Source organism: Mobula birostris, chromosome 5, assembly GCF_030028105.1.
Source record: "Mobula birostris isolate sMobBir1 chromosome 5, sMobBir1.hap1, whole genome shotgun sequence".
Classification (NCBI taxonomy): domain Eukaryota; kingdom Metazoa; phylum Chordata; class Chondrichthyes; order Myliobatiformes; family Myliobatidae; genus Mobula; species Mobula birostris.
In genome coordinates, this window is record NC_092374.1 from 93,879,566 (window position 1) to 93,907,450 (window position 27,885).

General features: G+C 43.2%; 1 protein-coding gene across 1 annotated transcript; it reads left to right on the top strand.

Moving 5' to 3' along the window:
• The first annotated feature begins 92 nt into the window (after nt 1–92).
• Nucleotides 93–27,832, top strand: LOC140198381 (very-long-chain 3-oxoacyl-CoA reductase-B-like). The gene is made up of 11 exons (XM_072259477.1): nt 93–261; nt 5,344–5,390; nt 8,335–8,437; nt 11,120–11,230; nt 11,586–11,653; nt 13,099–13,143; nt 17,158–17,192; nt 19,434–19,446; nt 19,957–20,022; nt 23,443–23,592; nt 27,542–27,832. Exons 1-11 carry the CDS (start codon nt 93–95, stop codon nt 27,671–27,673), a joined length of 939 nt encoding a protein of 312 aa, XP_072115578.1. The 3' UTR covers nt 27,674–27,832.
• The last annotated feature ends 53 nt before the right edge of the window (nt 27,833–27,885 follow it).

The following is a 27,885-nucleotide window of genomic DNA, read 5'->3' on the forward strand; positions in this document are numbered from 1 at the left end:
GTGCATCTGTACTCTGTTCACTTTGTAAGTAAACTACAGCGAGACACCAGGGAAGGCATAGACGTTAAACATCCCAGAGATTATTTTGGAAAATGTTTCTTTTTACAAACATTTTCGGGAATTCAGTCTTGGCGCTGATCGGGGCAATGACATGCCTCCATTATTTGGTGAAGTACACTTGGAAACTGCTGTTTGGCATCAGGATTTATATTCTCTCCAAATTCTGGAAGGTAGACCTGACATATTTTGGAGAATGGGCTGGTAAGATTGTGCTTTGGTTTTGCTGAAGTTCTGTTGCCGTCTCTTGAGAACGCCATTTCTTTCCCGTGTCACAAAGTTGTAGATATAATCATTTGTAATTGTTTTGCGATGTTTGCCTACATATCTAATTTACAGTTATTTGCCCAACGCAAATGTAACCCAGGTTAATTAATCCCCCCAAAAATGTAATGTTAGAAAGGTCCACTTGTGGAGCGATGAAAACGAAGTTTACCGATTTTTTTTAGAAAAAGTGAAGTCAAGGGAAAAGCTGAGCGTGAACGAAGTGTGGCTGGCGCAGGCGCGGGGAAGCGAGATAACCGCAGCAAACTATTAGAAAATAAAGACATAAACTGTTAGAAGTGGAATTAATAGTGAGTATCTCTACCCTTCTTACTTGAAAACATCAGGATGAAATCCCTGGAGGAGAGACGATAGCGATAAAAGATCTGTTGAAGCTGCGGCTATAACAAGCAGCAACTATAAGGAGACAATATCGGCAGAGACGAGTGTCCAAGATCTCTACCGTGTCACCGGGAATTAGTTCTGTTAAATCATACCAAGGGATCCAGTCAGTTTTTGTTGTGTAAATGTTGTGAATCGACTTTCCGTGGATGAACCACTATTTCATCCAACGAACTAAGACATAAGATGGCGAGCCACCCAACATCGAAGAACTAGCCGGGATCGATATGTGTCAGGACATAGAGTGATTTAATACGGTTGGATGTAAAAGTTCATCTTCATTCGAAGGATCTGAATTTGATTTTCTGAAATAACTGATTATTTTGGCAAAGACCTTGACAAGTTACTAAATGGATTTAATTTGTCTAAAAGTTGTAATGTTGGAGAATTGTGAAAGTTAAGCTGTATATATATATAATTTTTGAATTTGTTATTATACTGACTGAAACTGAAAACTGAAGCTGACTATAATACTTAAGAATAGGAATTCATCTGGTTTTCTAACTAACTAACTAAGGAAAGGTTGGTCTGTATATATAATTTTTGAATTTGTGATTATACTGACTGGAACTGAAAACTGAAGCTAACTGTAATACTTAAGAATAGGAATTCATTTGGTTTTCTAACTAACTAAGGAAAGGTTGGTCTGCAAACCTTTAAAGAGGGAATAACACTAGATCTAATTAGTTAGAGATATTGGAGTAATAAAGGTTATTCTAATGAATCTTACTGATTGTATTTAAAGACGAATGTGGTAGATTTGGAACCTAAACTGAAGGTTAGAATTTTGAATTGTACTTACTCAAGTCAATAATTTGTATAGCTTTTCTTTTTGCAAACAAAACTTACCTCCAGGAGTGTGTGTTTTCTATTTACTGCCTCCTTCCTATACCCAGAGTTTCTGATGGCCGACTCGCACCTCGTGTAATTTGATTTTCTCATAAAGAGTATGGCGACCAGTTACACGAGATAAGACCAGCGCTACACAGCTGTTACTCACAGTTATCTAAAGCTTTTAATTGCATCACACTGATATGCTTGTACACGATCCTGTCTGATTTCCAGATAGTGGTCAGATGAGTGTTCATGCAAAGTGCAGGTTAGAAGAGATAGATACGGCCCTCTATTGATTGGGGTCGAGCATGGTTGTAGCGAGGTCCCCCTCTCCATGAATCTGATGAACTCAAAGGAATGGCAGAGGCCGATACAGTTTGGCACCAGCAATATGGCAGGAGTTGCCAGTCAGTGTTGAACTCAATGTAGGACTGCTTAGTGACTCCAACTCTGGATCTTTCCTCAGGGTTTACTCCCAAAGCCTTCCCCATGAGTGGGTATAGGCATAAGGCAGCCGAGATTTGAGACAAGAATTTTCCTTCTCCAAGATGAGCTGCCAACCATGGCTGACGAACCCCATCTGCCTGAAGCAACCGGGTTGAAGGTGCCAGTAACTCAGCTTTTCCCCTTCTCCTGTTAGTAGAAACAGTCCTACTGGGCTTAGTAGCTAAGCTACCTGTGAAGGCCAGGAGCCGGACTTGGTTGTTAGAGGCTATTTGAGATGTACGCCATTGGGGGCACTTAATAAGTAGTGGGAGCTTGTCCCCATTAACACCTTCAGCTATAACAATCTTAAGGAACCAGAACTAAATGACCGACACATATTTCCTATATTAAATACACCGTGTGTGATATTTGCTTGTGTAATATTTCTTCTTCAAAAATTGGTTGTGCAAAGAACATTCTGCTTCCAAAGCACTGTGGGCATGCTATGTTGGCACCAGAATATGTGGTGACACTTGCAGGTATGGTGGTTTGTTAATGCAAATGACACATTTCACTGTATGTTTCAAAAAATAAACCTAATGTTTGAATCTTAAAGTCAACTTTATTGGTAGTATGGCCGGTTGGTCAAGACACTGGATAAAGGTTCCAGTCTGCACCGAGGTGTGCATTTAAATACTCCAGTGTGCGTCCCACCAGGGTAATGCTATTACAGTGCCAGCAACCCAGGTTTAATTCCGCCACCATCTGTAAGCATTTGTATTTACTTCCCGTGACTGTGTGGGTACTCCAGTTTTCCCTCTCGCTCCAAAATAGGTTAATTGGTCACACGAGTGTGATTGGGTGGCACGGGCCTGTTGGGTTGGAAGGGCCCGTCACCATGTTGTATCTCTCAAAATAAAACCAGACCTCCTTACACCAGTGCACTTTGCTTGTGGTTACATTTGTGTTTGATCCGGGGTATATGATATATAATAACAGTGACGAATCTGACTTGTTACATCAAAGCTTTGTTTACTCATTACTAAGTGGTAGCAGTACACTGCAGTAAGTAATAATAAAAAGCTGAATTACAGTAAGTATATGTATTTATTGAGATACAGCATGGAACAGGCCTTTCCAGCCCTTCGAGCCCCAATACCCAACAACCCCTCATTTGTCTCTGGGCTAATCACAGGACAATTAACTTACAGACTGGTAAGTCTGTGGACTGCAGGAGGAAACCAGAGCACCTGGAGGAAGCCCACATGTTCACAGAGAGAACGTACCACAGAGGAACTGAACCTGAGTCACTGGCACTGTACAGCATTGTGCCACCTGTGGTGATATCACGTGTCACGTATAAGAACGTGATTGGACAGAGTAGGGAGCATGCGCAGAAATGACAATGATCTAGAAACTGTATGTTAAAGACATGCTTGCTGTTTGCTGTTGTAAATGAACGTTCTAGTTTTAATTCTTCCAGAATATGGTTTGTTCTTAGTACCCCACGGTGTGTGTAAAGAACACAACATGGCGGCAGAAGTCGGTCTGGAAGAATAATTCATTTTGTTAACACGGGAGAAGGGAAGATAATGGAGAAAAAGAGCACTAGTGGTGGTTATCATTGAGGTGGAGATGTTAATTCCCATCCGCAGAGACTATGGACTTCTGATGAGGAAGCCAAGGATCCATTTGCAGAGGGAGGTACAGAGGCTTTGGTCATGGAGGTTTTTGATTAGAACTGCAGGAATGATTGTGTTAAACGCTGAGCTGAAGTCAGTAAACAGCACCCTGACGTGAGCATTAGTAATTATCCAGGTGATCCAAGGGTGTGTGAAGAGCCAATGAGATCACAAGCTCTGTAGACCTATCGTGGCGACATGTAAATTTCAGTGGATCCAGGCAGGAACTGATTCCAGTCATAATCATCCTCTCAAACTTCATCACCGTAGATGTGAGTGTTACTGGATGATAGTCGTTCAGGCAGTTCACTCTGCTTTTCTTGGGCTCTGGTATGATTGTTTCCCTTTTGAAGCAGGTGGGAACTTCCAACTTTAGCAATAAGAGAGTGAAAAAAATCTTTGAACATGTCCACCATTTGGTCAGCACAGGTTTTCAGAGCCTTAGCAGGTACTCCATTGGAGCCTGTCGCCTTGTGAGGGTTCACCCTCTTGAAATTGGCCTGACATTGGCCTCTGAGACAGAGATCACAGGGTCACTGGGTGCTGCAGAAATCCTCATAGCTGCAGCTTTATTCCCCCTTTCAAGGCGGACAAAGAAGGCATTGAGCTGATGTGGTAGTGAAGCATCGCTGCTCTTCATGATGTTGGGTTTTGCTTTGTAGGAAGGAATGGCCAGCAAACCCTGCCAGGATTGACGTGCATCTGATTCCATCTCCAACCTCAATCAGAATTGTTCTTTTGCTCTTGAGATACCCCTGCATAAGTCGTACCTGGCCTTCTTGAAAAATCCGGCATCATCAGACTGAATGCCACTGATCTAGGTTTCAGCAGATCATGGATCTCTTGGTTCATTTATGGATTTTGATTCGGGTATGTGCAGTATATTCTTGTGGGCATAGTCATCCACACAGGTTCTAATGAAGTCAGTGACAACTGTGGCATATTCATTCATGGCAAGATGAATCTCTGAATACTGCCTCAAAGCAGTCCTGTAACGGTTCCTCCACCTCCTTTGTCCATACCTTCTTGGTCCTCTCTACCAGTGCTGCAGTCTTCAGTCTCTGCCTACACTCAGGAAGTGGAGGTAAAGTAAGTATCCTTGATGGTCGTTTGTCTGTAGTCCAGTGTGTTGGCTCCTCTGGTCCTACAGGTGATATGTTGGTGATAGTTATTTATGGATTTTTTCAAGCTGGCTTGGTTGAAATCTTTCAAAATGATGGGGAAGGCATCCACCGATTACTCACCCGTCCCTCTCAGCTCTTCATACTGCCCACATTCTCTCCGGACACTCAGTTCTGATGCACGGTGTCGAGAATGTTCACTATCCTTTTGCTTCTACAGAAGCTGCTTGACCTGCTAAGTTCATCCAGCGGCTGGTTTTGATTTCCATTAGTTTTTTATTGCTTTTCTAGTCATTCAACTTTGTTGCTCGTCTTTGCTGGTTTTGTAATAAAGTCTGTGACTTAGAACTCAGTTATTTAGAAGTGCATCAAGCAGTGTAAATTCCCTCACTCAGTCTCTTCACGGTATTGATTTGCTTTTCAAGTAACCGCTACAAGCCTAATGATTATCTCCAATGTTCTATTTTTATGTCTTGTTTTTATCAGAGTGCTTTGAGAAAGCATTTTTAAAAATGTGCTGTTTTCAGTAAAATACATCCTAAATCCTTTTTTTCTAGTTGTTACAGGTGCGACCAACGGGATTGGAAAAGCCTATGCTCACGAGGTAATGTCAATCTCCGATTCTGTCTGTCTTCATAAACTGATTCTGTAAAGAAGGTAGCTTCAACTTTCTTGGTACCATGTTAGATCTCCGGCAGAAGAAGGAAACGAATCCCAATAGCACTGCTCTTATAATTGAACCACTACAGAAATGCATTTTTATCTATATTTACATGTGTGCTTTTGTTCACTGCAGACTCGTGCTTTCCAGTAGTCTCCCTCTTCCTTCTGATTAAACTTTATCGAACTCCAAATGCCATAGTTACCTCATCAGGTAACTGTAGAGAACAGCCCAGTGTGTGATGGAAGCATCCTATCCATTTCAACTACTGCTCCTGTACTTTCAGACTTGTACCAGCTCACTCAGGCAACACCACTATTTTAAGATTCTCATCCTTGTTTTCAGTCCTTCCAAGACCTCATCTATTCTATTTATGTAACCTACACTGTTGTTTGTCTCCCTGAATTCCACCACCACTCTAGTTTTCGCAAGCCTTCAGTCTGGAACCCAATTGTAAACATATCTATCTTTGTTCCTTTCAGCTTGTCCTTAAAACTTATTTGTTTTACCTAGATTTTGGTAACCCATCTTAAATTATTTTTCCTATATTTTCATTACCAATTTTCATTCCTCCTTCGTTGTCATACCATGGTCACAATATACATCATCTACAAAGTCCACTGTGACAATTCATCAGTTCATTCATTATGTGCCGTGTCATTTGATGGTCTGTGGCCATGACTGTTCTTGGCAAATTTTTCTACAGAAGTGGTTTCTCATTGCCTTTTTCTAATGATCACAGCCATTATCAATACTCCAGAGACTGTCTGCCTGGCGTCAGTGGTTGCATAACCAGGAGTTGTGATATGCACCAGCTGCTCATATGACCTTCCATCGCCTGTTCCCTTGGCTTCACATGACCCTAATGGGAGGGGGTTAAGGAGGTACTACACTTTGACCTGCAGGGTAGTGAAGGAAGGAGCACCTTACACCTCTTTTGGTACAGACGTATCTCCACACCATATTCACCAGTAACACCCTCTAAATCTGAGTCTTATCAGCTAGGACACGGGATTAATACCTGCTGTTTCCCCTTCAAATCACATATCACTTTGACTTAGAAATCTGTTGTACCTTTAAATACTAGTCTCGTGGCTGGAAGGGGAAAGCCAAGTTCAGTTCCCTTTCTTTCCCACAAGTAGACAGTGATGGTGGCCCAAGTAATGTCCTGAGATCAGTTAAGCAACAGAAGAGGGAGATGGTTACTGCTGGTCCACCTCAGGGGAATATGATCAGAAACTGAAGTATCTTTCTTGCTAATTAAGATTTGTTAACAACACAGCTGCAAGCATCTTGAAAGAAAAAATCGAGGGCTATGTGGGAGGGAAGGGCTAGGATGAGAGGTGACTTAGCAGAGGTGTACAAGATGATAAGTGGTATATATTGAGTAGACAGCCAGAGACTTTTCCCCTGGGCAGAAATGGCTAATACAAGGGAGCAGAGTTTTAAGTGATTTTTGAGGAAAGCATATGGGAGATGTCAGCTTAAGTTCTCTACACAGATAGTGATGGAACACCCTGCCAGGGTGGTGGCAGAGACAGATACATAGAGGCATTTAAGAAACTCGTAGGTAGGTACATGGATGGCAGAAAATCAGAGGGTTATATAGGTGGAAGGGTTAGATTGATCTTTGAGTAGTTTAAGGGGTCAGCACAACATTGTGAGCTGAAGGGCCTGTACTATGCTGTACTGTGAGTTGTGATGTTCTATGTTCTATAACCATTCTCACTTTGCTGTGTTTTTTCCCAGAGACATTGTCCCGTCTTTAATGGGGAAAGTTGCTGTAGTCTCTGCTTCCTCTGCTCTGTTCTTTGCTTTTTGATTAAATGTCTGCTGTACCACGTACTGTTTACCGTGGCCTCTCTTTGATTCATTGGCAGATGCAGTGATGTTCATACATCAAAGTATTGTGTTGTCTTTTCACTTTACTCCAGTATCTTTGAGTTCTTTTCTCTGCTTAGAGTTTGAAGGGACATGGATGGCATTAGCAATCATTTACGGTCTATCCCTAGGATTAGTGGGTCTGAAATCATGTATGTATCCCAGGGTTTAGTCCCCTTTATGGGCATTAGATGGATTTTCATGATGTTGAGGTTAGTTAGCTTCATGGTTTTCTGTTAAGGATGCTGAGGCTTTGGAGTATCATGAGCAGTTTTGGGCCCTTTGTCTAAGAAAGGATGTGCGAGCATTGGAGAGGGTCCAGAGGAGATTCACAAGAATGCTCCTGGGAATGTAAGAGTTAAAACATGAGCATTTGCTGGAGTTTAGAAGAATGAAGAGGATTCTTTTTTTAAAGTGGACTGAATATTGAAAGGCCCGGTGGACGTAGAGCAGATGTTTCCAATAGCGGGAGAGTCTAGGACCAGAGGACACAAACTCAAAATAGAAAGATGTCCCATTAGAACAGTGATAAGGAGGAATTTATTTAGCCAGATGGTGGTGAATCTGTGGAATTCAGTGCCACTGATGACTCATTGGGTATATTTAAAGCAGAGGTTGATTGGTTCTTGATTAGTAAGGACGTCAAAGGTTACGTGGAGAAGGAAGGAGAATGAGGTTGAGTGGGATAATAAATCAGCCATGATGGTGGAGCAGACTCAAAGGACCAAATGGCTTAATTCTGCTCTTATGTCTTGTGGTGTTATAGTGTTGGTGAAATCTTGTGTTTATATAGTTAGACAGTTCAATTCCTGCTTGCCACCATTGTTGTAATTCTAATTCATGTCTCTTGGTCAATCAGCTAGATTCCTGGATTCTAATCCAACAATTTGAACACATTGCTCCTCGTACCTTTTGGCATGTTTTCAGAGCAGTGATTAATGACTTGGGCATTTGGTCTTTACCACAATATTGGATTAGTACAGTTCTTTCTTTTCCTGATTCCCAGCTGGCAAGAAGAGGCCTTAATATTGTGCTGATCAGCCGGTCACTGGAGAAGCTGAAAATCACAGCAGAAGAGATAGGTAAGAAACAAAATGATTTCCAAAGAGGTAGGTCATTCAGCCCTTCATGCCTGTCATAGATATTTGCTATTAAAATTTGGCATGACATCTAAAACGTTGAAAAGCCTCTACAGATGTGAGTGGAGAGTATATTGACTGGCTGCATCACAGCCTCTGTGGAAACATCCATGCCGTTGAAGGGAGAATCCCATTAAAAATGTAGCGGATATGTCCCAGTCCTCCCCTCCCCCCAACCACTGAGCATAATATGGTCTTTAGAAATTATTCCTCCTGTTTCACAAGAGACAGTCGTACAATCAACAGTTACGTGTTGATGAGCACAGGACACTTTACTGATACAGGGAAAACAAAAATTTTCTGTTCTTTTCTGGACCTTGTGCACTGTTCAAAATTGTACCTGGGTTTTCTGTGATTGGTGCCAGAATGTGTTTTTATGAATGACAGGTTTGGACAGAGTGTTTGGGAGGGGTGTAAGAAGTTGGGATAATGCTTGTCCGCCGTGTCCGATGATAACAGGAAATCTGTGCGGGAGAGTTTTTAAAGTAGAAAAGCTGTTGCACTGGGTTCCGCTCTCTGGACCTCAGAAGGCTGGGTCTAGTGGTTCGAACAAGTGTCACAAGCTGGGGTCTCCCGTACCTGCCGTAGATGACCATGAAGTTTTCTGTGCCTTGTCATGCCCTATGCTCTCCATGGTATGTTGAAGAACTGCCTTCCTGGCTGCTGGATCTCAATGTGGACCTCATCTGCTCAGTCTGCAGGAGATGAGTTCACATGCTACGACAGGCATGTCCCTTCCTCACTGAGGTATGGGGCCTGTGGGCTGCCCTCACCTGGTTTAGCTTTCCTGTTGAAGTGGTGGATCAGGGTGTGACTGCTGTTGTACACAGACAGTTTCTTGGAGCCACAGGTTAGAGCTTGAGAGTCCAGTGGGGACCAAATGCGAGTGAGCTGTCCCAGAATGGGCACGACAGGCTCCTTATACCCCTCCCTGGATGCCCCATATACCCCAAATAGGCCTCATAAATTGGGCTGAATGACATAGACGCATAAACCTTTGTTGGGGGATTGTGACTAATTATGAGCGCAGTGCTTTAGGACATTTACTGAGGATGAGAGGATTTTTACAAACATATGAATGGGGGTGGGAGTGAGGAGGCAACTAGGTCACTTAAGCCTACTGCAACATTAATATCATGATTGAACTGATTATATCCTCAACTCAAAGTCAAAGCAAAATCTATTATCAATGTACGTATATGTTAACATACACTACCTTGAGATTCATTTCCTTGAAGGCTTTCAGAGAAAAAAATCAAGAAATACAATTGTATTTACAGAAAATATACATGAACAAAGACTGAGAAACCACTACTGTACAGAAGAAATCAAATTCCTCGAATAAAAATATACTGAGAATATGAGTTTGTTCAAACAACGTATTCCCCTCTCCAGTAATAATATTTTAATCTCGTTTTATCTAGCATGTATCTAGCTCTACCTTAAAAATATTAAAGCATCCTGTTTCCACCACCCTTGATTGAGTTCCAAAGGCTCATGATACTCTTTGAGAGAGAAAAAAATTCCTCTCTCATCTTGTGACCACCCCCACCTTTTTTTGGAAATGACACTGGTTCCAGGTTCTCCTACAGGAGGAATCCTCTGCTCTTCGACTCTGCCAAGATCCCCCAGAATATTATAAAGTCCCTCCTCACCCTCCTAATCTCCAGTGGATAATCCTGCTTTAGAAGACAATGTATCCACTCCAGGTATTTAGTTTCGCAAATAATAACTTCCAGGAATGTTCTTTGAATGTCCTGGATAGAGTAGGTGTGGAGAGAGAATGTTTCCAGTTGTGGAAAAGTCTCAGGTCTGAAGGCACAACTTCAGAATAAAAGGATGTCTCTTTAGAACAGAGATGAAGAGGAATTTCTTTAGCCCAGGGGTTCCCAACCTGCCATGGACCCCTACCTTAACTAATGGACCCCAGGTTAGGAACCCTTGCTTTAGCCAGAGGGTGGTACATCTATGGAATTCAATGTCACAGATGGCTGTGGAAGCTAAGCCATTTGGTACAGTATATCTAAACTGGGGGTCAATAGGCTCTTGATTAGTAAGACTACGTAGAAGACAGAAGAATGGGGTTGAGAGGGATAATAAATCAGGTATGATTGAGTGATCAAATTCAGTTCCTATGTCTTATGATTCTAAAGTGGACTTTGCTACAAGGTGAGATAGGCCAGGGAAGTTCACCATGGAATAGGGGAAAATCAGGGCAGATTTAATGAATTGTAAAGGGTTCTGAACAGACAATGTCAGTCAATATTAGTATAATGAGTGGCTATTACAAAGGAACTAGGTAAGTAGAGGAGCAGAATATATTTTACATAGTGAGTTATAATCTATCCCAGGGTTTTTTATGCCACTGAGTAATGCCATTAAGCAAGGTGTCTGTGGACCCACGTTTAGGAACTTATGGGGTAGATTCTACCCCAAGAGAGGCAATAAACTAGAAATGAGTTGGATAAGTGATTGAAGAGATATCTTTCCAGGGGAAGCTGAGAAGAGTGAGACTAAATGGGTGGAACTACACTTTCAAAGATGCTGTGCAGACACAATGGCCTTCTACGTTGTATGATTGTACAAGAAGATGGAAGTGCATGGAGTGGAACTCTGTGGATTGATGCTTGCTTTTTTTGTGGGTAATTACAGAACAAAAACACGGCAAAAAGACCAAGATTATTCAGGCTGACTTCACCGCTGGAACTGACATCTACGGGCCTATTCAGGATGTACTGAATGACATGAACATTGGAATCCTTGGTAATTCTCTGGACTTTAAGCCCGCTTTTTCATTTCTACAGATGGCAGATAAAATGCATCCTCACAGCTATAAAACGAGGAACAGCTCTTTTCCTGAGTTGTCAGTATTGTGTGATAAAGCAAGATAAAGAAATATGAAAAAAAATCATAGGAAATATTTAAAAAATTAAAATATTGGTTTATCTGTTTTTAATTTATCTGTTTATTGTTTGTGTGCTATTTATGTATCTGATTTATTTATTTAAATTCATCATGATATTTGTTTAATATTTTGCACTGTACTACTTCTAGAAAGCAATAAGCGTTACATTTGTCAGTGAAAAAGAAGTTCTAATTCTAATCTTCCTTGTTTCAGTGAACAACGTTGGGAAAACATATGATATACTTTCATGTTGTTTTCTGGATGTGCCAGATGTCAAAAAGGTATAGCACATTCAAGATTGTTTAATGTCATTCCCAGCACACAATTATAAGGGAGAACAAAGTAATTGTTACTGCAGGTCTAATACAGGGCAATAAAAAACCACAATAAGATAAAAAACACAATAAATATAGATACATAAGATAGCTTATACTGTACGCATAGGGAATGGATGGCTAGGTAGCATAGCAGTAGCACAATGCTTTACATTACCAGTGACCCAGGTTGAATTCCCACTGCTGCCTGCAAGCAGTTTGTACGTTTTCTCATGGTCGTGCGGGTTTGCTCCCACGGTCCAAAGATGTAGTGGTTGGGAGGTTAATTGGCATATAAATGTGAGGAAGATGGAGGGACATGGACATTGTGTAGTTAGGAGGGATTAGTGTTATTATAATTTGGTTTTTAGCTGGTCTGCCACAACATTGTGGGCCAAATGGCAGTTCGTGTGCTGTACTGTTCTATGAACTATGTGTTCCATTGCAAACTGTGCCATGATTAGGCGAGGGTTAAATCGAGGGTTGTTGAGTGGCTCAGTTTGAAGGTCTGGAAGGGCCTATTTTGCACTGTTATCTCAATAAAGAAATAAATTCCACATGTCTGTGGAATATGGGAAGAAACTGGAGCTCCTGGAGGAAACTACACAGTCAAATGGAAAGCTTGTATTAAAGGCATGGCTTACAGAAGAGAAAAGTGGGTCACATTGTTGAAGGATAGTAAGGCCTATTAAACAGCTGTTCCTGCCATGCATGAGACGTTCAAGTTCAATCCCCTGCAACACACACTAAATGCTGGAGGAACTCAGAAGGTCAGGTAGCATCTATGGAGGACAATAAACAGTCGACATTTCAGGTTGAGACCCTTCATCAGGACTGGAAAGGAAGGGGCAGAAGCCAGAGTAAGAAGATTGGTGGGGGGGGGGGTGGGGGGAGGACCTCATTGTGGCAGTAGTGGAGGACCATGAACAGACATGAGAATGGGAATGGGGTGGAATTGAAATGCCATTCTCAAATGGGTGGCCACTGGTAAATCCCCTGTCTGCATTCACTTGGCTGGGCTAGTCTTTGGATATTGACCAGGTTTCCCACCCCAGATCAGTGTCTTATGAAGTACTGATGGACGTAATACATGTGAAGATCATGAACTGAACTGCCGATGCTCACACCGTAGTCTCAAGAGAAATCTGAAGAACAGGTACTCTGGGAGGAGTTCCCTGATTTAACAACAATCCAATAGGAGTCGGAGACTTTAAGGTGGAGTGGAGGGAGGAAAAATTCAAAAATGAAACTTGATTAAAACTCTATTGAGGCACATGCTTGAAAGAAAAATGGAGATCCATGTGGGTGGGAAGGGTTTGATTGATCTTGGTGTCGGCACAACATCATGGACTGAAGGGCCTGTACTGTGCTGTAATGTTCTATTTTCTAAATTAAATTTTTTAATATTTCAGGCAGTTACTGATATCATCTTCTGCAATGCCTTTTCTGTGCCAATGGTGAGTATCCCCATACTGAAGAACACAGTATTGATTAAAGAGGGTATTACCAAGTTCTTGGACCATAAGTCATAGGAGCAGGTATAGTCCACCTGGTCAATCGGATCTGCTGTGTCATTCCATCATGGCTGATTTATTATTCCTCTCAACCCCATTCTCCTGCCTTCTCTCTGTAACTGCTGGCACCCTTACCCCCCACTTTAGAAATACCTGATATATAGCTAAATGTGGCAATGAATTCCACAGATTCACCACCCTCTGGCTCAAGAAATTGCTCCTCGCCTCTGTTCTAAAGAGATGTCCTTCTATTCTGAGGCAGTGCCCAATGGTGCTAAACTCTGTCACTGTAGGAAACATTTTCTACACATCCATTCTACAGTGCCTGTGAAAAGTATTCACCACTTCCCCCCGGTAAGTTTTCATGTTTTATTGTTTTACAGCATTGAATCTCAGTGGATTTACTTTGACTTTTTTTGGCACTGATCAACAGAAAAGGACTCTGTTGTGTCAAAGTGAAAAGAGATCTCTACGAAGTGATCTAAATTAATTCCAAACATAAAATACAAAATGATTGACTGCAGAAATATTCACCCCCTTTAATACAACATATCAAATCATCACTGGTGCAGCCAATTGGTTTTAGAAATTGCATAATTATTTAAGTGGAGATCTGATTTTGGAGAACTATGTGTAGTCAAGCTGTTTCAATTGATCGAAGTAAAATACACCTGTATCTGGAAGGTCCAACTACTGATGAGTCAGTATACAGCAAAAGCTACACCATGAAGACAAAAGAACACTCCAAGCAGTTCTGTAAAAATGTTATTGGAAAACACAAGTCAGGAATTGGATACAAGAAAGTTTCCAAGTCACTGAATATCACAGTTAAGTCAATCATCAAGAAATGGAAAGAATATAGCATAGCTGTAAACATGCCTCGAGCAGGCTGTCCTCAAAAACTGAGCGACTGTGCAAGAAGGGGACTAGTGAGGGAGGCCACCAAGAAACCTATGAGAACTCTGGAGGAGTTACAAGCTTCAGTGGCGGAGCTGGGAGAGGCTGTGCATACAACAACTGTTGCCCGGGTGCTTCACCCGTGGCAGCTTTATGGGAGAGTGGCAAAGAGAAAGCCACTGTTGGAAAAAAAACTCACAAAACATCTCAGCTCAAGTTTGTCTGAAGTCAGCTGAAAGGAGATGCTACAGTCTGATGAAACCAAAATTGAGCTTTTTGCCCATCAGACTAAATGCTATGTTTGCTGTAAACTAAACACTGGACATTATCAAAAACACAGCATCCCTACCATGAAACATGCTGGTGGTTGCATCATGCTGTGGGGATGCTTCACTGCAGCAGGCCCTGTAAGGCTTATAAAGATAGAGGGTAAATTGAATGCAGCAAAATACAGGGACATCCTGATGCAAAAGAACTGTGACTTGGAGAAGATTTGTTTTCCAGCAAGACAATGACCCCAAGCATAAAGCCAAAGCTACACAGGAATGGCTTAAAAACAACAAAGTTAATGCCTTGGAGTGGCCAAGTCAGAGTCCAGACCTCAATCCAATTGAGAATCTGTGGCTGGACTTGCTGGACTTGAAAGGAGCTGTTTACTCATGATCCTCATGCAATCTGACAGAGTTTGAGCAGTTTTGTAAAGAAGAATGGGGAAAATTTCAGTGTCCAGATGTGCAAAGCTGATAGACACCTATCCACACAGAATCAAAGCTGTAATTGCTGCCAAAGGTGCATCTACCAAATACTGACTTGAAGAGGGTGAGTCATTCTGTGATCAATTAATTAATTGGTATTTAATAATTGTAATAAATTTAGAGCTCAGCGATTCAGTGTTGTAAAACAATGAAACATGAAGACTTCCAAGGGAGGTGAATATTTTTTATAGGCACTGTATATATACTGTTCAATATTCAAAAATTTTCAGTGAGAATTCCACGCATTCTTCTAAACTCTAGTGAGTACAGGCCCAAAGACACCTCATACATTAACCCTTTCATTCCTGGGATAATTCTCGTGAACCACCTCTGAACCCTGTCCAATGTCAGCACATCTTTTTCTTTGATATGGGGCCAAAGCTGTGCACGTTAGTCAGTGGTCTGGCCAATGCTTTATAAAGCATCAGCATCACATTTCTAGAAATGACAACTAACGCTGAATTTACATTAGTTCGTATGAATTCACCTTGCTGTGTTGCCAGATGAGATTGGAAAGCCTTTCAACTGTTTCAGAGCGGAAAGTTTATCAAATGAATCTGTGAAGCAGGTGATATGAGTTATGTTTCTGTGTGGCAAGAATGACAACGAAGTAGATGATTAAACATCTTACTGCGTCATGTTAGCATTTTTATACACTGGGCAATCTACAGTGTGGGAGCTATGAAACAGGCAATGAGACATTTCAACACTCTGCGCAGCCTGAGTAATCGTACACAGTGGGCAGCCTGAGTAATCGTACACTCTGGGCAGCCTGAGTAATCGTACACATTGGGCAGCCTGAGTAATTGTACACACTGGACAGCCTGAGTAATCGTACACTCTGGGCAGCCTGACTAATCGTACACTCTGGGCAGCCTGAGTAATCGTACGCTCTGGGCAGCCTGAGTAATCGTACACTCTGGGCAGCCTGAGTAATTGTACACTCTGGGCAGCCTGAGTAATCGTACACAGTGGGCAGCCTGAGTAATTGTACACTCTGTGCAGCCTGAGTAATCGTACACTCTGGGCAGCCTGAGTAATCGTACACTCTGGGCAGCCTGAGTAATCATACACTCTGTGCAGCCTGAGTAATCGTACACTCTGGGCAGCCTGAGTAATCGTACACATTGGGCAGCCTGAGTAATTGTACACAGTGGCCAGCCTGAGTAATTGTACACAGTGGCCAGCCTGAGTAATTGTACACACTGGGCAGCCCGAGTAATCGTACACTCTGGGCAGCCTGACTAATCGTACACTCTGGGCAGCCTGAGTAATTGTACACAGTGGGCAGCCCGAGTAATCGTACACTCTGGGCAGCCTGACTAATCGTACACTCTGGGCAGCCTGAGTAATTGTACACAGTGGGCAGCCTGACAAATCGTACACTCTGTGCAGCCTGAGTAATCGTACACTCTGGGCAGCCTGAGTAATCGTACACTCTGTGCAGCCTGAGTAATCGTACACATTGGGCAGCCTGAGTAATTGTACACAGTGGCCAGCCTGAGTAATTGTACACACTGGGCAGCCTGAGTAATTGTACACACTGGGCAGCCTGAGTAATCGTACACTCTGGGCAGCCTGAGTAATCGTACACTCTGGGCAGCCTGAGTAATTGTACACTCTGGGCAACCTGAGTAATCGTACACACTGGGCAGCCTGAGCAATCGTACACTCTGGGCAGCCTGACTAATCGTACACTCTGGGCAGCCTGAGTAATTGTACACACTGGACAGCCTGAGTAATCGTACACTCTGGGCAGCCTGAGTAATCGTACACTCTGGGCAGCCTGAGTAATCGTACACAGTGGGCAGCCTGAGTAATTGTACACTCTGTGCAGCCTGAGTAATCGTACACTCTGGGCAGCCTGAGTAATCGTACACTCTGGGCAGCCTGAGTAATCGTACACTCTGGGCAGCCTGAGTTATTGTACACTCTGGGCAGCCTGAGTAATTGTACACAGTGGCCAGCCTGAGTAATCGTACACACTGGGCAGCCTGAGCAATCGTACACTCTGGGCAGCCTGAGTTATTGTACACTCTGGGCAGCCTGAGTAATTGTACACTCTGGGAAACCTGCAGTTTGGGAGCTATGAACCAGACCTGTTGAGAAGTAAAAACGTTTGCACTCAAAAGCCTGTGTCAAAAGAGAGAACTCTCCAAACTTAGGAGGCCCAATGGATTAACCGCATGTTCACACAGCCACATGCGCTCCCATCACATTTTTCAATCGACCCCATACGGTTCAGAAATATTTTCCCTTCAGTAAATGTATTGTGCCTAACACGTCCCTCTTTCCTCTTTGATAGATGACTGCTGTTGTCCTGCCGCAAATGGTTGAAAGGTACAGTAGCAGCTTGTAATTTGGGAGGTTAGTGTTAATTATAATCAAGTGTAACTTTGGAGAGAGTAGGAGAGGCAGAGGTTGAGCGGACAGCTGAAATGGTAAAAGAGATTTTATTTGACATCTGATTATTAAAAGCTAGCATAGTGCTTAGCGACACACATCAAAGTTGCTGGTGAACGCAGCAGGCCAGGCAGCATCTCTAGGAAGAGGTACAGTCGACGTTTCGGGCCGAGACCCCTTGTCAGGACTAACTGAAGGAAGAGCTAGTAAGAGTTTTGAAAGTGGGAGGGGGAGGGGAAGATCCAAAATGATAGGAGGAGACAGGAGGGGGAGGGATAGAGCCAAGAGCTGGATAGGTGATTTGCAAAAGGGATATGAGAGGATCATGGGACAGGAGGCCCAGGGAGAAGGAAAAGGGGGAGGAGGGGAGAAAACCCAGAGGATGGGGAAGGGGTATAGTCAGAGGGACTGAGGGAGAAAAAGGAGAGTGAGAGAAAGAGTGTGTGTATATAAATAACGGATGGGATACGAGGGGGAGGTGGGGCATTAGCGGAAGTTAGAGAAGTCAATGTTCAAGCCATCAGGTTGGAGGCTCCCCAGACGGAATATAAGGTGTTGTTCCTCCAACCTGAGTGTGGCTTCACCTTTACAGTAGAGGAGGCCGTGGATGGACATGTCAGAATGGGAATGGGATGTGAAATTAAAATGTGTGGCCACTAGGAGATCCTGCTTTCTTTGGCGGACAGAGTGTTGGTGTTCAGCAAAACGATCTCCCAGTCTGCGTCGGGTCTCGCCAATATATAGAAGGCCACATCAGGAGCACCGGATGCAGTATATCACCCCAGCCGACTCACAGGTGAAGTGTCGCCTCACCTGGAAGGACTGTCTGGGGCCCTGAATGGTGGTAAGGGAGGAAGTGTAATGGCATGTGTAGCACTTGTTCCGCTTACAAGGGTAAGTGCCAGGAGGGAGATCAGTGGGGAGGGATGGGGCGGACGAATGGACAAGGGAGTCACATAGGGAGCGATCCTTGCGGAAAGCGGGGGGGGGGGGGAGGGAAAGATGTGCTTAGTGGTGGGATCCTGTTGGAGGTGGCGGAAGTTACGGAGAATAATATGTTGGACCCGGAGGCTGGTGGGGTGGTAGGTGAGGACCAGGGGGAACCCTATTCCTAGTGGGGTGGCGCGAGGATGGAGTGAGAGCAGATGTGTGTGAAATGGGGGAGATGCATTTGAGAGCAGAGTGGTTGGTGAAGGAAGGGAAGCCCCCTTCTTTAAAAATGGAGGGCATCTCCCTCGTCCTGCAATGAAAAGCCTCATCCTGAGAGCAGATGCAGCGGAGATGGAGGAATTACGAGAAGGGGATGGCATTTTTGCAAGAGATAGGGTGAGAAGAGGATTAGTCCAGATAGCTGTGAGAGTCAGTAGGCTCCTGCCCCACTGAACTCGTTTCTGCATACCTCGACACGGTTTTAACTTTCCGCAGGGATCGCTCCCTACGCGACTCCCTTGTCCATTCGTACCCCCCATCCCTCCCCACCAATCTCCCTCCTGGCACCTATCCTTGTAAGCAGAACAAGTGCAAGTCCTTACACTTCCTCCCTCACTACCATTTAGGGCCCCAGACAGTCCTTCCAGGTCAGACGACACTTCACCTGTGAGTCGGCTGGGGTGATATACTGTGTCCGGTGCTCCTGATGTGGCCTCCTATATATTGGCGAGACCCGGTGCAGACGGGAGATCGTTTCGCTGAACACCTATGTTCTGTCTGCCAGAGAAAGCGGGATCTCCCAGTGGCCACATATTTTAATTCCATGTCCCATTCCCATTCTGATATGTCTATCCATGGCCTCCTCTACTGTAAAGATGAGTGGTGGTCTGTTCTCATTCCATCCTCCCGCTGCCCCACTAGGAATTTCATTCCCCTTGTCCTCACCTACCACCTGACCAGCCTCCGGGTCCAACATATAATTCTCCGTAACTTCTGTCTTCTCTTATCAGTTCGGATCTCCTCCTCCCCCTCTCAAATCTCTTACTAGCTTTTCTTTCAGTTAGTCCTGATGAAGTGTCTCGGCCCGAGAGGTCGACTTTACCTCTTCCTAGAGATGTTGCCTGAGCTGCTGTGTTCACCAGCAACTTTTATGTGTGTTGCTTGAAATTCCAGCATCTGCAGATTTCCTCGTGTTCAGGTTTTATGCGTACTTTTCACTTAACTGCTGATTAGTGTTTATCCCTGCAGTCCATCGTCACTGGTATCATTCTGATGGATTTCTCTGTTACCTGCTCAATACTAAGATTTACAAAGTAGACCTAAGGTCTGCAGATGGTAGACATAGGCAGGGATTGAACCCGTCACTGGCAGTGTAAAGCGTAATATTATTTTATGTGCTGCATTTGATACATGTACTGCTTATTGCACCTGTGTCCCAGTGGGATATTGCTTCATTTATCTGTGTACATGTGGATAGTTGAATACTGATAAACTCCAACTCTTTACACATGTACTGCAACAAACCCTGCCCAGGCTCAAAAACCCGACATTCTCTTCTGCACCCCACTTCACATATTCTGACCTCTCAGCACACTCATCTTTCATCCCTGCCCTCACCAGCTGTAACCTGTCTGACTATCACGTACCTGCAATGACTCATTCCTTTTATTTGATGACCCCAAACTGGGGATTGGTAATCAACCAGTGAATGAGTTTGAACTTTTTGAATCTTGTTCGGTGGTCTTCAATTAAGGATCTTCACCTTTCACAGGTCTTCATTGACTTCTTCTCTCGAGCACTGAATGTGGAATACAAATCACAGGGAATTATCACACAGGTATGGAAAAACAAATGAATAGCATTGTTCCTTCTTACTGAAGTACATATATTATTTTTATTTAAACTTGGCAACCACTTTGTGAGGTACACCTGTTTGTTATGCAGATATCTAAGCAGCCAATCATGTGGCAGCAACTCAGTGCATAAAAGCATGCAGACATGGTCAAGAGGTTCACTTGTTCGGACCAAACACCAGAATGGGGAAGAAATGTGATCTAAGTGACAATCTTTAATGATTGTTGGTGCCAGATAGGGTAGTTTGAGTATCTCAGAAATTGCTGATGTCCTGGGATTTTCATGCACATGTCCCTAGAGTTTACAGAGAATGGTGCAAAGAATAAAAATCATCTAATGGGTGGGAGATCTGTGGGCAGAAACAGCTTGTTAATGAAAGAGGTCAGAGTTAAATGGCCTGACTGGTTCATGTGACAGGAAGAGTAATTCTGGTGTGCAGAAGAATATCTCCGAATGCACATGTTGAACCTTGAAGTGGACGGGCTACAGCAGCAGAAGACCCCCTTTATTAGGTACAGGATTTACATTCCAGAACTTTGGAAGAAACTCAGCAATACATTCATGATGAGGTGTTAGGGAAGGATGAGCATATAAACATTACCCCCCGCTTCATCAGCCAGTGGAGCTGCGAAACTGGGGCAGGAATGTTTACTGTCAGGATTCCCAGAGGTTAAGAAGGAATGTTGCTAAACTTCCTATCAGTGGTCTGGACAAAGGAGGATCATTCCTGGGACTGGAATTGTTCACACTATACACTTCCAACTATTATTAATGTTTTTATAAATCACTCTTACTAAGCCATTCTGCTGTTTCCTACTTTTGAACTCAACCCAAATTGACTCTAATTCGATCTCACAATATGTCAAGCAAAATTAAGTTTTCACACTTCCCATGATATTTGCCCTATGTATAATCCTTGTTTTGGATATCTCTACCAAATCTGCCCTCTTACTCCTACTCTCCTATTCAACCCCACCCTATAACTCAGGTCCATAAATTCCGTCAACATCTTTGTAATGTTGAAGTGTTGGGTTAGTTTGTGGCTTTCAAGCCCCATGCTGGACTCTCACTGGTGCCATCTTACCTGTGAAACTTTAAAGCAGGAGGTCCAACCTGGGGTCCATGGAGATCTCTGTTAATGATAGGGGCTCAAGGCATAAAAAAAGTTCAGAACCCCGCTTAAGAGCAATTTTCACAACCGGGCAGACTGTTTCTGGGCAGGGTCTGGTAGCCCAGCTCAGTATTTCCAGTTCTTCTGTTTTTATTTCAGATTTCTTATACCTGTTGCTCTTTGATTTTTGGAAAGACCATGAGGTCATAAGACATAAGAGCAGAATTAGGCCATTTATCCCATTGATTCTGTTCTGCTATTTCATCATGCTGATTTGTTATCCCTCCCAAACCCATTTTCCTGCCTTTTCTCTATTACTTTTGACTTCCTTACAATATCAAGAACCTATCAACCTCCACTTTAAATATACCCAATGACTTGGCCCTCACAGCCGTATGTGGCCATGGATTCCACGAATTTACCACCCTCTGGCTAAAGAAAACCCTCATCATCTCTGCTCTAAAGGGATGTTCTTCAATTCTGAGCCATGCCCGCTGGTTATGGATTCCCCCGCTGTTAGAAATATACCCTCCATGTCCACTCATTTCATTGGCTCTTCACTCAACCTGGAACACCTGGATGATAAAGATGCATACATCAGGATGCTCGTCATTGATTAGAGCTCAGCATTCAATACTATCATCCCCTCAGAACTAATCAAAAAGCTTCAAGAGCTTGGTCTCAATAACTCTCTGTGCAAATGAATACTTGATTTCCGCACTTGCAAACCCCAGTTAGTTTGGATTGGCAAAAGCATCTACTCCATCATTTCCATGAGCACAGGTGCACCACATGTCTGTGTGCTTAGCCCCTGCTCTGTTTGCTTTCTATTTATGACTGAGTGGCTAAGCACAGCTCCAATGCCATATTTAACTTTGCTGATGACACCACTGTCACTGGCTGAATCAAAGGTGATGATGAATCACCTGGCTGAAAATCTGACTGGGTAGTATCACGATAATAACCCATCACTCAATGTCAGCCAGACCAAGGAGTTGATTATTGACTTCAGAAAGAGGAAACTGGAGGGCCATGAACCATTCCTCACTGGGGGATTAGAGGTGGAGAGGGTCAGCAACTTCAAATTCCTCAATGTTATCACTTCAGAGGTTCTCTCCTGGCTCCAGACTTTAAGTGACAGTACGAGTAAGCATGGCAGTACCTCCACTTTATTGGAAGTTTGTGAAGGTTCGGCATGTCATCTAAAACTTTGTAAACCTCTGCAGATGTGCAGTGGACAGTATATTGTCCGGCTGCGTCATGGCCTGGTGTGGGAACACCAATGGCCTTGCACAGAAAATAATGGATAGGACCCAGTACATCACGGTTAAAACCCTCCCCACTATTGAGTACATCTACATGGAGCACTGTCACAAGAAAACATCATCCATCATCAGGGGCCCCCACCACCCAGGCCATGTTCTCGTCTCACTGCTACCAGTAGGAGGAAGGTACAGGAGACTCAGGCCTCACCACCAGGTTCAGGAACAGTTATTACCCCTCAATCATCAGGCTCTTCAACAGAAGGGATAATTTCACTTGCCCATCACTGAACTGTTCCCACAACCTATGGGCTCACTTTCAAGGATTCTTCATCTCATGTTCTCAATATCGATTGCTTATTTATTTATTACTATTATCATCAGATTTTTCTTTTGTCTTTGCACAGTTTGTTGCATTTTGTACACTGGTTGTTCGTCCATTCTGTTGGGTGCAGTCTTTCATTGATTCTATTGGGTTTCTCTGATTTCCTGTGTATGCCTGCAAGAAAATCATACTCAGTTTTGTATATGGTGAGATTTGAGTACTTTGATAATAAATTTGCTTTGAACTTTGAACTCTATCTAGGTCTTCCAGTATTCGACATCTCAATTTGGGAAGCAGATTAATGGGCTGTATTGTGGGACTTGGCTCACCTATTCTTGTCATTCAACAAGGACTAATCTCCAGAAGTTATTTGTTCTTACTTGCCCGTGACCAAGAACATTAGACCATATGCTCTCTGATATATTTAATATTCAGGTGCTCCACTTTCCTCCCATACTCTAAAAAGATTTCCAGGTTAAGGTTAGTAACTTGTGGGCACATTGTGAAGCACGGTGACAACTGCAGGCTGTGCAGCATAACGCTCAGCGATCTGATTTGACACAAGTGATGCATTTCAGTATATGCTTCGATGTACATGTGACAAATAAGATAATGTTTATCTATTGTTATTTTCAACTGTATAAGAAACATACATTGGCAATTTAAAAATCATGCAACACCACTGAAATAAATTTTGTTTTCCAGTGTGTAATGCCTCTGTTGGTTTCCACCCATTTAACACATGACATGGATACTAATCTATTGGTGAGGCAGGCAGATGACTACGTCCAAGAAGCATTGAACACTGTTGGAATAACAGATCAGACAAGAGGATGCATCTCCCATGCACTTCAGGTAAGTGTCAAAGAATGTGGTGGAATGCTGGACCATTACTATGGCTTGGAGTCAAATTGAACATGGCAAATGAACTCCTATATTCTGTATTAACTGGAATAAATCTTAAGGTGCTCAGTGACCACCCTCACACCCCCTGCCCCCAGTTGAGTGTAGAAACTCTATGTGGGGAATGAACACAACACACATCTTTTCAGCTGACTGTCTGGACACTTCATGTGAAAGGTGAACACCTAGTGAATAAAGGATTAGACTTGGTCACGTCAACTGTAGTCACATATACTTCACCATAACACACACAAAAACAAGCTGGAGGAACTCAGCAGGCCAGGCAGGGTCCCTTCTTGGCCTGAAACATCGACTGTTTACTCTTTTCCATAGATGCCACCTGGCGTGCTGAGTTCCTCCAGTATTTTGTTGCTTGGATTTCCTGCATTTGCAGATTTTCTCTTGTTTGTGGTTATACTTCACTGTGCCGAGATTCATATTTAAATTCTTTTATTTATCACGTACAACAGAACATTCAGTGGAATGTGTTGTTTGTGTTAGCACTGAACATGACCGAGGGAAGTGCTGGGGGCAGCCCACAAGTGTGACCAGACATTCTGGCGCCAACGTAGCATACCCACAATGTTCTGCAGAACAACACAAGCAACAACAATAACAGCAACAATAAACCCCCTTCCTCCCTCCCAGCCACCCATGCACAGACACAATCCTCCATGATACTGTGCACTATGAGTATACGATGTTGAGGAAGAGGCAGTAGAGCAGGACCCTCAAGGTAGTAATCCCTGGATTACTCCCAGTACCACATGCTAGTCAGGGCAGGAATAGGATGATAGTGCAGATGAATGAGTGGCTGACAGAATGGTGCAGGGGGCAGGGTTTCAGAATTCTGGTTCATTGGGATCCCTTCTGGGAAAGGTATGTCCTGTACAAAAAGGACAGGTTACATCTGACCCTGAGGGGGACCAATGTTCTATGACAATGAATTCCACAGATTCACCACCATCTGGCTAAATAAATTCCTCCTCATCTCCGTTCTAAAAGAGTGTCCTTTTCGTTCTGAGCTGTGTTCCCTGCTCCTAGACAGTCCCACTAGCGGAAACATCTTCTCCACATCCATTCCATCTTGGCCTTTCAACAGAACAGTACAATACAGGAACAGGCTCTTTGGCCCACAATGTTTACTGATCCAGCTAAAAAGGAAATTGAAAAAGAACAAATTCATCCCTCCCACCTACACAACATCCATATCCCTCCATCTTCCTTACAGCGGACTGAAAAGCTTGAGCATATAGACATTAAGAAAGAGGATGTGCTGGAGGTTTTGGAAAGCATCAAGTTGGATAAGTCACCGGGACCAGACAAGATGTACCCCAGGCAACTGTGGGAAGCGAGGGAGGAGATTGCTGAGCCTCTGGCAATGATCTTTGTATCATCAGTGGGGATGGGAGAGGTTCTGGGAGACTGGAGGGTTTCAGATTGGAGGTTATTCAAGAAAGGGAGCGGAGATAGTCCTGGAAATTATAGACCAGTGAGTCTTACTTCAGTGGTTGGTAAGTTGATGGAGAAGATCCTGAGATGCAGGATTTAAGAACATTTGGAGAGGCATAATATGAATAAGAATAGTCAGCATAGTTTTGTCAAAGGCGGGTCATGCCTTACAAGCCTGACTGAATTTTTTGAGGATCTGACTAAACACATTGATGAAGGTAGAGCAGTAGATGTAGTTTATATTGATTTCAGCAAGGCATTTGATAATGTTACCCCATGCAAGGCTTATTGAGAAAGTTAGGAGGCATGGAATCTAAGGGGACCTTGCTTTGTGTATTCAGAATTGGCTTGCCCACAGAGGGCAAAGAGTGGTTGTAGTCCGGTCATATTCTGCATGGAGGTCGGTGACCAGTGGTGTGCTTCAGGGATCTGTTCTGGGACCCCTTCTCTTCATGATTTTTATAAATGACCAAGATGAGGAAGTGGTGGGATGGTTAGTAAATTTGTCGATGACACAAGGGTTGGGGGTGTTGTGGATAGTGCGGAGGGCTGTCACAGGTTACAGTGGGACATCAATAAGATGCAAAACTGATAGCAGAATATAGTATTAATGGCAAGATTCTTGGCAGTGTGGAGGATCAGAAGGATCTTGGGATCTGAGTCCAAAGGACACTCAAATCTGCTACGCAGGTTGACTGTGTGTTTAAGAAAGTATACAGTGTATTGGCCTTCATCAACTATGGGATTGAGTTTAAGAGCTGAGAGGAAATGTTACAGCTATATAGGACCCTGGTCAGACCCCACTTGGAGTACTGTTCTCTGTTCTGGTCGCCTCACTACAGGAAGAATTTGGAAACTATAGAAAGGGTGCAGAGGAGATTTACAAGGATGTTGCCTGGATTGGGGAGCATGCCTTATGAGAATAGGTTGAGTGAACTCAGCCTTTTCTCTTTGGAGTGATGGAGGATGAGAGGTGACCAGATAGAGGTGTATAAAATGATGAGAGGCATTGATTGTATGGATCGTCAGAAGCTTTTCCCCAGGGCTGAAATGGCCAACATGAGAGGGCACAGTTTTAAGGTGCTTAGATGTAGGTACAGAAGAGATATCAGGGTTAAGTTCTTTATGCAGAGAGTGGTGAGTGCATGGAAAGGGCTCCCAGCAACAGTGGTGGAGGTGGATAGAATAGGGTCTTTTAAGAGACTCTTGGATAGGTACATGGAGCTTAGAAAAACAGAGCGTTATGGGTAACCCTAGGTAATTTCTAAAGGAAATACATGTTTGGCACAGCACTGTGAGCTGAAGGGCCTGTATTGTGCTGTAGGTTTTTTATGTTTCTATTCATGTGCCTATCGAAATGTCTTTTAAAAGCTGCTAATGCATTTGCCTCTACTACCATACCAGGCAGCACATTCTGGGCATCAACCACCCTCTGAGTAAAAAGAAAACTTATCCCTTACATCCTCTTTGAACCTATTCTCCTCACCTTTAATATTCGATAGGTTTCAATGAGATCCCTCTCATTCTTCTAAACTCCATCGAGTACAGTCCCAGAGCCATCAAACGCTCCTCATGTTAACCCTCTCATTCCTGGGATTATTCTCATGAACTTCTGTGACCTTCTCCAATGCCTGCACTTCCTTTCTTAGATAAAGAGCCCAAGAGGGCACTGCGAGTGCACTCTGACCAATGCCTTATAAAGCCTCAGCATTACATTCTAGTCCCCCAAAATTAGTGCTACCATTGCATTTGCCTTCCTTACAAGTGACTAGACCTTTCAAAATTTTATCTTGGCCTGAAACTATTTTGTGGGTTTCCATGGAATTCCCCCCTCATCCTTCTGAATTCTGAATCACACTTCAACTTTGCAAAGAAACTGCAGAACTGTAAAAGCAAATGTTAATAAAACTTCACAAAACAGGTAAGTATACAAACATAAGCAAGTTTAAAGAAAGCTGAAGCCACAGGAAAGAGCACACTAAAAACAACAGTCTGTGTTGTTTGGCTGAGAAGATTTGCTGCTGGTCAGAGTAATCCACTCAGTGACCATTTTATTAGGTGCAGGAGAGGAGCCCAGTACGGTCTTCTGCTGTAGCCCATCCACTCCGTTCTATATTGCACCATTCTATATAAACTCTAGAGAATGAAAATCCCAGGAGATCAGCAGTTTCCGAGATACCCAATCACTCTGTCCAATCATTCCACAGTCAAGGTGACATAGACCAATATTTTGATGTTTGGTCTGAACAACAGCCGAACCTCTTGACCATGCCTACATGCTTTTAAGCACTGAATTGCTGCCACATGATAGGCTGGTTAGATATTTGCATTAACAAGCAGGTGTACAGGTGTACTTAATGAAGTAGCCACTGAGTGTACCTGCAATAGTTAAAATAAATTAGGTGCTGAATTATTCTGACAAAACTTTTTCTCCTATCTGTTTCTCCAGCATTGGTTTATTGATAGTTTGTTTCCGGGTCGTTACCGACTCTCCCAGTTTGGATTAAATGTTATGAAGAAATTGACTGAGAAAAGAAAGACATGGTTGGAGAAACAGAAGAAGAAGAGCAAAATAAATTAGTTGCATCACAGTGGTTAGAGGAAATACCTCTATTATTTGTCTGATGTTATATTATTGGCTGGTTCTTTTGACATCTGTTGTTAATTCAAGAAGATACATTATCCATGTAGTTGAAACAGCGACACCGAGATTAAAAAAATAAACTGTGACCTGATTGAAAGAGCACTCGGCTGTTGTCTCCCACACAATCACTGACCTTATTAGCTCTGGGG

Excerpts from the sequence above, each read along its gene's own strand:
- LOC140198381 (XM_072259477.1), top strand. The coding sequence starts at position 93 with ATGTTTCTTTTTACAAACATTTTCGGGAATTCAGTCTTGGCGCTGATC. Across the intron at positions 11,654-13,098 it reads ATGTGCCAGATGTCAAAAAG|GCAGTTACTGATATCATCTT; the intron begins GTATAGCACATT and ends TTAATATTTCAG. Across the intron at positions 20,023-23,442 it reads CACAGGGAATTATCACACAG|TGTGTAATGCCTCTGTTGGT; the intron begins GTATGGAAAAAC and ends TTTGTTTTCCAG.